Source organism: Lactuca sativa, chromosome 6 (genome assembly GCF_002870075.4).
Source record: "Lactuca sativa cultivar Salinas chromosome 6, Lsat_Salinas_v11, whole genome shotgun sequence".
Classification (NCBI taxonomy): Eukaryota; Viridiplantae; Streptophyta; class Magnoliopsida; order Asterales; family Asteraceae; genus Lactuca; species Lactuca sativa.
The window spans coordinates 56,717,251-56,731,720 of NC_056628.2; the positions used below are offsets into that span (position 1 = coordinate 56,717,251).

Genomic DNA, 14,470 nt, shown 5'->3' on the forward strand with positions numbered 1-14,470 from the left:
ATACTTTCCACAATCGTCGAGACAATTTCAATTCTTAACTTTCTTGGGTTTTTCCTCTGCATGTTTATCTTTCTACTCAACGCATCTGCTATGAAAATTGCTTTACCAGGATGGTAAAGTATTTCACATTCATATTCCTTGAGTAATTCTAGCCATCGCCTTTGTCTGATGTATAAATCCTAATGATCAAAGAGATACTAGAGAGTCTCATGACAGTGAAAAGTTTACACTTCATTTCATAGAGATAATGCCTCCTTATATTTAACGCATAAACAACTGCTGCCAACTCTAAATAATGAGCTTGGTAGTTTTGTTCTTGGGTCTTCAGTTGTCGTGATGCATATGCTATTACTTTATTCCTTTAGGTTAAAACACATCCTATCCCAACTCCAGATGCATCACTGTAAACCTCAAAGTCTTCAACTCCATCGGGTAAAGTAAGGATCAGTTCTTCACGCAACTGCTTCTTTAGTTTCTCAAAAACTTCTTCATGCTTCTCACTCCATATATAAGTAGCCCCTTTGTGGGTCAAGGCTGTCAATGGAGCATCTGTTAAAGAGAACCCTTGGATAAACCATTGGTAATATCCAACTAATCCCATGAAACTATGAATCTTAGTGGGACTTTTCTTTCTTTCCGACTTCGTCATCGCTTTAATCTTTGCTAGATTGACCTTTATTCCATTTTGGGTAACCAAATGACCCAATAATTTCACCTCTCAGATTTAGAAATGACATTGGAAAACTTTTCATACAACTTCTCCTTCTTTAGAACTTCTAATACTTCACGCAAGTGCTTGTCATGCCCCTGCTTGTTCTTTGAGTATATTTGAATATCATTGATGAAAACTATTACAGATCTATCGAGGAATGGTTTGCAAATTCGATTCATCAGATCCATAAATGCTACCGAAGCATCGGTTTGTAAAAATCTTGTTCTCTCACCTTCAGTTGATGATATCCTAACCAGAGATCTATCTTTGAAAAGTAGCTAGCGCATTACAGTTAATCGAACATGTCATCAATTATAGGAAATGGATATTTATTCTTCTATGTTTCTTTATTCAACTCTCTATCGTGGATGCTCATTCTCATGGTTCCATCCTTCTTCTCCTTAACGGATAGCATAGGGGCTTCCTAGTATGATGAACTAGGTCTAATGAAACTTTTGTCCCACAATTCCTGAAGTTATATCATAAAAATTACTCGCCCTAGTTCATTTACACGACATTTGTGTCAATACACCATAAATGGTTCTTTTCTAAAGGGATTTACTCTAACCATCATCTTTCTAAAACACATTCCAGCATCTTTCACACTTAGCCAATTCATTCCTAGCACCATGTCTAAACCATTTGACTTAATGGGCAATAATTCCTTGTGGAACTTATTTGCATTCAAGTCAATGATGATGTTTTTCATGCAATCACTAACAGGTATTACCACTAGCAACTTCTATTGGTAAGTAAGTTTCTAGTTTGCATAGAGGCAATGCAAGTTTTCTACTAAATTTATGAGAAATAAAGAATTAATTTTCTCTCGAATCAAACAAAATATTGGCAGGAAAATCATTTACTAGAAATGTACTTGAAGCGACATTTTCTTCTTCTTTTGTTGCCTCAAGGGCCATCTTGAATGCTCATGCATTTGGGTTTGGCTGCAGATTTGGCATTGTAGCTCCTTTTTTCTTCAGACAGTAATTCTTGAAATACCCTTGTTCTCCACACTCAAAACACACTTTCTTGTTAGAGGTACATTCCTTAGCATAGTGACCCATTTTTCCACACTTTAAGCGGGCCACCACTTCATCACATCTCCCATAATGCTTCTTCTTAAACTTTACACACCACTTCACCCCGTTGTTACACCTAGACTTCTTGTTGTTGGGGCTAAACTTCAAAAACCTACTCTTCTTATTGGACCTTGAATATCCTTCAAAAAAAAATTCTCTCTCGTACAAGCTTTTTCCAGACCCTTATCCGTTATTTGATTATCCATATTCTTAGCCGCCTAGAAGGATGCTTACAAGGTAGTCACTTACTTCACCTTTAGGACATAATATGTTGGCAAACCATAATCAAATTTCTTTATCTTTGAAAGTTCACTAGGGACCAAGTATGAAACTAAATTCATCTTTTTAGTGAAAGAAGCAACATACTCACTAGCCTTCTTCTTTTCTTTCTTCAGATTCTAGAACTCATTATTAATTTCCAAAAGGTCTCTTTCTGAATAGTACTCTGTTTTCAATTGTTTCGGGAATTTTTCCTATGACATATTTATCTCTTCTCTATTCGGCGTAGTCTCAATAAACATTTTCCACAAACTTAACACTCTAATCTTCAGTTTTTTGACAACGAAGGCTGTCTTCTACCGGTTGATGTAGTTGCAACTCTCAAATACGATCTCTATTTCAGAGATCCAGTTCATAACAATCAATTGTTTTGGGTACCCATAAAGACTCAGTGGCTTGGCAACCATGAAGTCCTTATACTTTCATCCATTTGTATCATCCCTGCATCTGCATTTCTCCTCCTAACCACTCATTGTTCAACTTGATCAATGGTTTTGCTATAGTTTCCTTTTTCCGACTGATATTCATTCATATATGGTTCAACAAATGGAGCAGCAGTTCTCTTCTATTCTCATGTTGAAGTCGTCTTATTTCCTCTATTTGTTGGTCTAACATAGCCTGTATCATAGCATGGACTCCCACCATCGTGAAACGTTTAGGTGAAAGTACAACTTTTGGTGCACGTTTAATTAAACACTAAGGTTTAGGTTGTCGATTTCCATTTTCATTTCCCAATCCGCTACATGTCCTCACCATGACTCTTTGTACACCAAAACAATTTATTAGTGTATAGGAACATGAGTATATCATGATAGGGTAAGTTTTGTTTAAGTTAGACGCATAAGTCCTCCTTATCACATAAAAACATTACATGCTAATACTAATACAATAATTATACGTTTAGAATCATGTACACATAAAATTTCCTTTTTACAAATAATGGTTGGCAATAGAACTCAAATCTTTTCAAGTAATATCAATCTAGGTAGGCAACTCAAGACATGCTATAATATAAATCATTTAGCACTTAATAGCATATTAGGCGTGTGTAAAAAAGTAAGCTAGTACTCATATCAATTTAGGTGTACAACCTAAAATATATTAGAAACACACCTCAACATCGTCACTTAGCATTCTAATTTTATATCTAGAATTTAACAAAATTCTTAGTTCGCTTAAGCTAATGTTCTGATACCAACTGTGACATCCCAATTTTCACGGCTAAATAAAACTTTTAATTTATGCTTATTTTAAAATAAAATACTCATTTACAAAATATATTGGTGCAAAATTTATCCCAAGACATTTGTAAGAGGAAATGAAACACATTTTCAAAGAAACAGTTTCATTAATATTAAAAACTTCGGATGTCAACCCTAATATAGAAACATAAGCATAACTTAGTCACTATATGTCTTACAACTATTTATTGTAGTAATAACCTTAAACACCATAAATCTCTCAAAAATTTAAGATCATTATGCATGTATCTTCATACCATTGCCTGTGATTTAAAGAAACTGAGTGAGTCAGACTTGAGAGTCTAGTGAGTACATAGAGTTGTCAACCCACAATAATATAGTTAAGTCTTTTTAAATTTGTATTTCACGCCAGAAAATTAACCAGATTATCCATTCCCATTATTCTCACTTATAATCCAAAAATGATGATCTTTACTACCCAAAGTAATTTAAGTATGATAATAAAATAAATAACTATTCAAATATTTCAATACCAAAAGGCCATTGGCCTAGCTGTAAGGAGTGATCATCTAATTTGAGAGGTCATGGGTTCAAGTCTCAATTGAGAAATAAGTGGTATCTATGGTAGTTAGACTAGATTAGTTTTCCGTTAAAAAAAATCAAATATTTGAATTAAGCAAGCAAAATTCTATCAAGCTACTTTATCTAAAAAATAGTGCATATGATAGTTAAGTCTTTAAATACTATGTATTTATGTGTAATATGAAAGTAACTAAGCACTTACCTTGTAAAAGGTGGATGATTGTTGGAAAGTTTGTCTTTCGTCTGACACTTAAATTTCCCTTTTAAACAACCTACATAAAATTATTACTAAGTATTAGTCGTCGTTTTATATTTCTAGAAACTATAATTACACTATTTCAGATTCCTCAATAATCCCATTGGAATATCGAGTTCTTTAAAATAAGTAATGATCAGGTAAGATCATTTTAGAGGTAGAATCCGTTTAGTATACAAAGTATATTTTTTTAGAAAAGGGAAAACGACTTATATGGGTAGCTATGTTTCAAAATTATTCAAAAAATATCATTCAAGTTTGGTGTGCTCAAAAAACACCATCCAAGTAAAGAATTTGTACAAAACACACCAACGAAGTATATTCTTTGTTCAAATTTGGTCCTGTGGTAACTGGCAATTACTGGTAAAAAATAAGTAAAGGAAAAAAAACAAGAGGAAATGACTCAAAGAGGTAACTATGTTTCAAAATCGTTCAAAAAACACCATCCAAGTAAACTATTTGTACAAAAAACACCAACAAACTATATGTTTTGTTCAAATATTACCCACCGGTAACTAGGTCTTGCAGGTTAAATGATGACTTGGCTTAACTATTATGACATGGCATAATAATTATTGAAAAACAATAAATGATATATTCCTCCTTTAAAGCTCGATTTAGGGTTTCTTCATTAACAAATGAGTTCTTCTTCACCTATGATTGCTCTTCTCCTTCTAACCTGATGATCTCGAACTCAAGTCCAAAACTCTAATTCTTGACTTAAGGCAAAAAAGGCTCCTTTACCCCTGCCTTAATGGGCCTCCCTCCCCCTAAGGCCCAAATCCATAAAAAGCCCCAAAAGGCATCCAAGCCCAATTATAAGGCCTCTAAGGCCCAATATGGCCTAAGAACCCCCAACATGGCCTTAAACCCAATAAATGACTTGCTATAATCAGGTGGGCCTGAGGCCTAACTTAAACAAGTCCATGCATACGCCCAACATATGCTGAAGCCTCTACTATTTGGATGTCAAGCCAGTACGCCCGATGTACTCCTAGCATACTCAGCTAGGGTCAAGAACCACAAATCTTCTAAAGGCTATAACTTCTTCATTCTAAGTCCGATTTCATCATTCTTTATATCCACGAGAGTCAATTTAGGCATCAGACAACCATACCGAGGGTCTAAAGAATGACGAAATCAGACATGGAATGAAGAAGTTATGGCCTTCGGAAGATTGGTGGTTCTTGACCCTAGCCGAGTATGTTCGGCGTACGCTAGGAGTACGTCGGGCATACTAGCTTGAAATTCGGATCGTAGAGGCTTCAGCATATGTTGGACGTATGCATGGACTTGTTTAAGTTGGGCCTTGGGTCCACCTGATTGTAGGAGGTTATTTTTTGGGCTTAAGGCCATGTTAGGGGTTCTTGGGCCATATTGGGCCTTAGTGGCCTTGTAGTTGGGCTTGGATGCCTTTTTGGGCTTTTATGAGTTTGGGCATTAGGGTGAGGGAGGCCCATTAAGGCAGGGGTAAAATAGCCCATTTTGCCTTAAGTCAAGAATTAGAGTTTTGGACTTGAGTTCGAGATCATCACTTTAGAAGGAGAAGAGCAATCATAGGTGAAGAAGAACTCATTTGTTAATGAAGAAACCCTAAATCGATTTTTAAAGGAGGAATATATCATTTATTGTTTTTTGAATAATTATTATGCCATGTCATAATAGTTAAGCCAAGTCATCATTTAACCTGTAAGAGCCAGTTACCGGTGGGTAATATTTAACAAAACATATATTTTGTTGGTGTTTTTGTATAAAAAGTTTACTTGGATGGTGTTTTTTGAACATAACAAACTTGGATAGTGTTTTTTTGAACAATTTTGAAACATAATTACATCTTTGAGTCATTTCCTCTTGTTTTTTTCCTTTACTTATTTTTTACCGATAATTGTCGGTTACCAAAAAGTCAAATTTGAACAAAGAATTTACTTCATTGGTGCTTTTTGTACAAATTCTTTACTTGGATGGTGTTTTTTGGACACACCAAACTTAAATGGTATTTTTTGAACGATTTTGAAACATAGTTACCCATATAAGTCATTTTCCTTTTAGAAAATCCACTTTTAACACCTCACTAAATCTAACATCGACATCATTCCCTTAAATAGATCGATCAGTATAACAACTGGAATTGCTAATAAATCACTTTTATATAAACAAATATCAAGTTCGACTAAATTATATTCATTTGTTGACAAGAAAATTTATATTGTCAACTGATGAAAATACGTATTTTCTAGGAAATGCCTAGCGACAAACATGAGTGTTATAAATAGCCTCGAATTCCGATTTCTTCTTTTGTTTACATTGTTCTCTTTGGTAAATTCTTTGTCTTTGTTGTCAGAACCTTTCCGCCTTTTCCATCTTGTACTCTTCATAAGGTTTCCACTTACTCTTCTATCTCCGATTCGTATTGTATTTATCGTCGAATGATAAACACACTTGGGCCATTTTTTTACCATTGTTTTCTAGATCCCAATCCTTTATTGAATGATGGTTTCTATAGTTGTCGCAACCTACTTGTATGGCATGGAGTCTATGGTTTGCATTCTTCATGTATTGACTCAATTTGTTGAGCTTTGTACTTAATGCCGCCAATCCATTGAAAATTTGTCTCACTGATCTCCCTCTTAATGAACCTTCTCTTGTTGTGTGTTCCATTGTAACAAATGCCTTGCAAGTTTGTCAACTAAATACTTTCTATCCGTAAGAGTCTTCTTTGTAATAGTCCCTTGGGAGCCCACCAATTGTCTTCTACAAATGTTTCCCCATTGTAGAAGGTTTGGACTACTTGTTGTGCATTAAGATCATGTTGTGGGCTATTTTGATGTAACTCTTTATATCAGTCCCATGTTTTGAATATTGTGTCCCCCCATCGAGTTGTTAAAATAATTAAACTTATATCTTCAGCTTGGCGATTTTCAAAGGTGGGTTAAACTGTTGGATAATTTTGTACTTGAGATCGTCCCACATAGTAATATATAAAGTCGATAAGGATTTTGACCCATTTCTTTGACGCATCCTTAAAAGTTATTGGGAAGACTTCTAACATGCTTGTACCCTTCTTCGCCTCTAGAATATTGAAATAAAAGGCGGTCTCGATCATTTCCTCTTCATGCTTGTGGGTGTCTTTGTGGTTTTTTCTGAAGAAAAAAGTGGTTCCTTTAATAATTGTAAAAAATTATCCTTTGAGCTTGAAATTGGTTGCGATCGGGATTGGTCGGTGCCTCTCTGGTATGAGTTGCGTACCCCACTAGCATAAGATTCGTGTTGTATGTCATGATCTCATCAATTTTGCTTTCTTTTTCCTCGCTTGAATCTTCTCTCACTTTCTTATTTCTTGTAAAATTCGCTCCCGGGCTTCAGAAAAGGCAACACTATATCTAAAGTGGATGCTAAAATCATTAAGAAACTGAAACAAAATATAAAACAAACGTAAAAACGAAAAAAAAAATGAAAAATAAAATAAAAATAGAATCCCAGTAAACATGTTGTGATAGGTAAGGAGTCGTGTCGCGAATACTAACAAAACAGAAAAATAACTTTATGTGGGATAGATCTTAAAAAGGATGGATTACTAATGGCTAACTAATCTAAACAAAAACTTGATGTGTGGTTAACAATTTTTAAAATAATTTTCAAAGTTTTAAATTTCAAAATTTGATTTTATCACAACTAGAAAGTAGCACACATTACGCAGTATACCTAATCATGTAGCAACATAGTTATGTAAAACCAAGTATCTAATATAAGGGTAACGTTTCTGATTTTGAATAAGAAGATAAAACTTTTAATTAAACTATTGAACATAAAAGTAATTTGGGGTTTTGTTTAAACTTAATTAAACTTGAAACTAAAACAAACAAACTAGCAGACGAAGGAAAAGAACTTGATTAAAACAATAATTTTATAGTAATTCCACTTAAATTTCGAATCAACCACTTTTCCTATAGTTGATTTATTAGAAGTGTAGTGGATTTATATTATTAATTGTCGATTCCTATCATGATTGGCTATCTTGGTTTGATTAAGTAATACTATTAATTAAAAAAATATTTAACACCACGATCATCTAATTATTCATTCCAATCACCAATTTAAATTTTAAATTATGTAAGATTTGATCTAGTGATTAAGCTCAATGATCGTAAAAGTTAATCTAAATACATAATGGTCATCTAAAGTTATCTTACACATTAAAGTTCATAATTAATCATGTAACCTTATGATTTACTTAATCTCTAGTCATAAACATTTATTTTCCATAAATTAGTTAGGATACAAGCTTATATAAACAGACTAGTCATTTAGAATATAAAACTCAATTTTACGCAATAAAAATTGGAACTTTAATACGCAAGGATTTGCGATCAAACAAACCTAATAAAAAATAAAGTTTATAAATCCAAACTAACAAATCAAACCATAGTATTAAGGTTCATCTACATCTAACAGAAAACAACCATATTGGAATTGCTAAACAACCAAATGATTAATTGACGATTCCACTCTTTTGATCTTCGAAACAACACTCTAATCATGTTCTTTATCTTCAAATTCCCTTCTAGTCATCTAAAATCGTAATATGACTTCTCTAAAGTTACTAGCATAAAGCATTTTGAGGAGGAAATTTATTTATAGGAATAAGAAAATCCTCCGTTTTGCGTAGCGACTATGGGTTTCGTGTCGATTATCGTATCATGTTCGCGTTCCTATATAACTTTGGGTCTTTTTTGCGGTGCTTTTTGTGATGTGTCGAAGCAAGTCCTCGGTGAATTTGGAAAGATTTGAACTTTGATATTTATCATCTCCATTAAGCTCTAATCATTTCCTTTTACTCATTAGATGCATATTTATCTATATTTATCCAATTCAAATCATTACCATTATCATTTATCTTTATATCAGTGTTGCAGAAATCAGCCTAATCGGCCGATTAATCGCTAATCGAACCTTACCAATGAGATTTATTGCTAATTGGTCACTACAATCGGGTTTGGGTAATACGAACCTAATCGGGCCTAATCGGACTTCATCGGACTTAATTAGATTTAGTCAACACAGGTCAAAGTCGAACCTAATCGGCCCTAATCGGACCTAATCGCCGATTAATCACATTTTTTGTAGGATTAAAATTAGATTTATAAATTTTTGAATAATTTTATTAATAATTAATGGTCCCCGATTAATCTCTAATCGCTAGTCCATCGATTAGCAGCCGATTAGCGATTTCTGCAACCATGCTTTATATATAACATTTAAGTTCAATAGTATTAAGATCATCGCCTAGTATGTATATATATATATATATATATATATATATATATATATATATATATATATATATATATATATATATATATATATATATATATATATATGGGAAAAATGAATCAGTGACTGTCATGTATGTAATATTAGGTATAGAATCATCAGAAGCGACTTCATTTTGACTATAAAAAACAATTTTTTTCATTGATAGCTTCTTTCTATTGCTTTTGAGCTCATATTATTTTTGATTTCATAATTTATCCTCAACATCTATGTATTTTGAATGTGTTGTTTATATTAGACCTCTAGTAGCCTTCATAACTTTCTTTAACACCTACCATATGTATACTTGCATTGTTCTATTTGATGTGTTATGGGAATAAGTTTATTGGGTTTTTAATGAATAATTTCAATCTTTATTATAGTTTTCTATATTAAATTTGAATATAAAGACTTATAGGTAATTGATAATGTATCCTCGTACATGGTTTATGGTGCAAAATTAAATATTTAAAACTCCATAAAAATATGTAAAAAAACCTATCATCTAGTTGTATAGAGGATACAAGAAGGATTGTAGAGAGATTTTATTGAATTTTGTTAAAACTATGTATTTTTGATGGTTTTATACCTAATATTAGGTACATAACAGCCACAAATTCCCTAAGCCCTATATATATATATATATATATATATATATATATATATATATATATATATATATATATATATATATATATATATATATATATTAAGGCCATATCACAAAAAAGTCATACTTTTAATGGGTTCTACACATAATCTTAGGTGTATAAAAGTTTCATATCCACTTTTGTGTGTGTGTGCGCGCACACACACACAAACATATATATATATATATATATATATATATATATATATATATATATATATATATATATATATATATAGGAATAGGATTAAATGAAGGCACTAATTGAAATGAAAACATGAAGAGAATAGTTTTATGCTATTATTTTGCTATGAATTTTATATATAGTTTGTGTCATTATTCATCTATGAAGATATTAATAATTATAGATTGATGTTCACATTAGAAATTACTATAATACTACACATATACAAAACTTTATATAGCAAAATAATAACATAAATGTAATATGTTCATGTATTTCACTTTATTTAGTGTCCTCATTTTAACCATATAAAATATGTGGTATGTTAGAGTTGTATTGAAATGTTTACAAATGTAGTTTACTAATGATTGTTTAATTGTTATATTATCAGTTAATTTATGTATAGATGTATATATAGGTACTCGACAATGACCTATTTATGAACATCAAAGAGGTACACAAGACAAATTTTCAAAGATTCATATCTGAAAAGGTTATGCCTGTGGCTGGTGATATACGACTACAAAATTTTGGAGTGACGAACATTAGTTTGTTGAATGAAATGCGGGGACAAGTCAATGTTGTTGTAAGCTCGGCTGCTACTACCAAGTTTGATGAAAGGTATTCACATATATCCATAAACCAACTTTTACATATATACATATCTTTGCCTAATTAAGTGTCTAGAATATTTGCAAAAGTATAATGACCTTGTCACTGAGGTTGAGGAGGTTTCTAACTCGATATTTTATTTGAGATTTTACTCTCTTAGTTATTCAACTAGAATGTTTTATTCCATTATGAAGCTTTAAGATTATGTTTCAAATACCATTAACTTCTATGAATATTAAAAGTGACATGCAAGATTGGTAGTGATCATAAAAAATAAATGGTACAAGAAAGAATCTAATCCATGATAATTGATCTTTGTTTTCAAGTTATAATTTGATTCCATGTTTCAGTAATGTTGTAATCTATATTAAAGTTTACAAAGGAAACAACTGCTACAAAGAAGTGAGAAATACGATATACTAAAGATCAAATTCCTAAATATATGGCACATTATGTAAAGTGCATCATTATTTATTTACTATTTGACCCTGTAGATTACAAGGATCTAAAATCCAAAGAAGCATCTAGGAAATACGAAGTGTAAACGTGAAAAAGAATATCAAAATGTTCTAAAATTCTCAACTCTCCAGTAGTCTTCCAACCAGATTATAGGTTATGTGACAACACAAAGGAAGATCCAAAGGGAACATCATCCTTGAGATCTAAAATTAATCCCCCCCTCCCCCAATAAAGCAAGAATCCAAACCCTCCATAAAATCCACTTCAAAATCAAAAATTTGTTCTCAATCAGGGACGGATGCAGAAATACACAGTAGGTGTTGCCGCAGTTGAAAAGGTGTTGCTGGTGCATGAAAAATAGGCAAAAAACCAAAAAATCGAAATGTTTTCCATTGTGTACGAGAAAACTAGGTGTTGCCGGTTCCACATCGAGACACCAAGTAAAACTGTCCCTGTTCTCAATCAAACTTGATCAAGAAAAACCAAAATTGAATCAATCAAAGGACCATAGTCACCACAGCAACAATCCTTTCCCAACTCTAACAATCCTTTCCCAACTCAACTTGCTCAACACTATGCCTAAAGTAACATACCCAACTCTAACAATCCTTTCCCAAGCATCACAAAACAATATAGTTTTGAAAATCACTTTTCTTTTGATTGATCATACTAAAATTATCCTTTGTTTTATGATCTAAATAAGATCATAAAACCTTTGAATAGGCATGAGAATGTGCTCAAACATGTCAATCAATACCAAAACCCCCTTGACATGTGGAATAAAACAATAACTGTAAATCCTTAAAAATTATATATAATATGAATTGTACAAAATTTTGACTTTTTAGATAATCCTTTCACTTGAATTGGAACACAAATATGTACTGTTCATCGTTGTAAAAATCACTGGAATATGAACTTCTGCATTTGATCTTGAAATCACTAGCCAAAAAGAATTGTAAAGCTTCATGAAATGTGCCTCAAATCCGAGAAAATGCCCACTTCATTTGAACTTGATCCATAAACATGGCTTCTTTTCATCATGAAAAGAACCAAAAATCTGATGTGTAAATATTTATGTTGATTCACACATCACATAACCACGTGAATGATTTTGAAAAGTTGATCAAATGCATTCGTTTCAGAATATCCGATTCTTAATTCTGAATTCACGATAATTTTCTTCAGATTAATCATTCTTTAAGCTTTCGGATAAACAAATTAAACCATCGCTAGAAACAGTTTATGGATCAAATCAAACCGCTTCAGCAACATCACTTCATGAAATTCCACAAATTCATGAAATTCCACAAATCATAAAATTTTCGATAACGAGTTTGATCACGCTTCCAATCTCATCATTTTCTCATATGGTTTCATTGTGATTCAAAATCATCACAAATTTGATAAAATCTATTTCACTAACCGGCACTTGAATGATAATATGAATCACAAATTGATTCAAGAACTGATGTTCAATAGAAACTTGGAACTGACTTTGATCAATTAGCAAATAAACATGATTGAATCCAGATCGATCGATTGAGCAAGAATAAATGAAATCGGCTCAATGAATTAAAGAATGTGTTAAATTCGAGTTCGGTATTTAAGAATGAATGATTTGCGATTTAGAATTCAGATTGAGCAATAGGATCAGATTGATCAAACCACTAAAAACAAATTAAGCGTGTATCAACAAAGAAGTTCCGAATCATAGACGTCGTAAGAACGTGAAAGAACAGATGAACTAAACGATTCGCACTGGGCTTTTTGAAGCACAATAAAAATATCAATAAACAATAATGGATCAGCGTAATGGTCCAAAATTGAATTGGATTACGACAGATTTATAGAATTAGATTCGATAAAAAAATAATGATGAAGAGTAACTTGAATACATGAATTTGATTCCAAGAGCTTGAAAAATTTCACCAAACAAAAAATATCTTAAATCGATTATGTTGAGAATTGTGAAATCGAGATCGTTCTATCTGCTTAGATTTTCATGGTACGACTCTGATACCATTTGTTAGTATATATAACCAAGATTTGACATGGGGAAAGTAAGAACAACATAGTCATAAAGATATGATTTAGGTGTTAAAGTTGCATTCGGTGTTAAATCTCCTTCTTTTTGGAAGATGTTTTTCTCAATTTCGGAAGGTAATTGCGTTGAAGTTAACGAATTTGTTTTGGGTCCTTATAAGTTTTGAAGCTTTTCGGATTGGACTTTGTGCATGTTGTTCGATTAGTCCATGTATTTTTAGCTTTCTTTATTTTGGTTCCCCCCCTCCTCTAATTCATTTGAGCAATGCATCATTTTGCCGCTAGTGCATTTGTTAGCATGTCCTATTATCTTGTTAGCAGAAGACCATTATGGCATGACTGAGTGTCACTAACATTTTTATGTACATATGTTAGAATACATTTTTTATACGATGATTGGTTATTTGAGGTGCTTGAAGGGAATTATAATTTATAGGTTTTAACTTGAAGGCTCTTTGGATTATGTATGATTTGATCGATCATTATGAATCTCTCTGTATTGTTTCATAGAGTTTGATACCAAATTTTGAGTTTTGTATTCAACTTTTATGGGACAACCACTTAGTGAAACTTATGACTGCACTCCTTATTTGCTTGTTTGTTATTAAACAAGAGATTATTTGATGGATCTGTAGCAACAAAGATTAGAGATTAGTTATTCTTGATATGTACTTCTGAGTGATGTTTAGGTTTCATGTATGATTTGGATGGTAGTGTATTATAACTGATAGGTATAATTCATTATTGTTTGTGTTTGTCACTCATTTCGAAAATAAAAAAATGTGTATATATTGGAAATATTTTATATTGCTTTGTAGGCTAAAAAAAATTAATCATTAAAGCAGGTTCATCTGAGATGGTTTTGTAGAACATATTATAGATCATCTAGTTTTGTTCAAGAATTTTGTACCAATAGGTATTTGGTCCTAAGGCGTTTCGTCGAAATACATTTGATATGAAAGACATTTGTGAGAGATACATTTTTGTTAGATAATGTATTGATTCATTCTCAAAAGGTAATTACATAAGAATATATAGAGAATACCTAAATCCTAATGGCTAAACCCTAAAGAGCTTGGGCCTAAACCCTAATCACTAAC

At 32.2% G+C, this 14,470-nt stretch overlaps 1 protein-coding gene across 4 annotated transcripts in view; it reads left to right on the forward strand.

Moving 5' to 3' along the window:
• LOC111905397 (probable fatty acyl-CoA reductase 4) overlaps window positions 1-14,470 on the forward strand; it is a 65,139-nt gene that overhangs the window by 3,131 nt on the left and 47,538 nt on the right. For 3 of the 4 annotated variants that reach the window (XM_023901097.3, XM_023901098.3, XM_023901100.3), the window contains exon 3: window positions 10,672-10,874. In XM_023901097.3, coding sequence (XP_023756865.1) covers window positions 10,672-10,874 — 203 coding nt within the window. Of the gene's footprint in view, window positions 1-10,659; window positions 10,875-14,470 lie in introns of all 4 variants that reach the window. The other variant, XM_023901099.3, reaches the window with a different exon arrangement.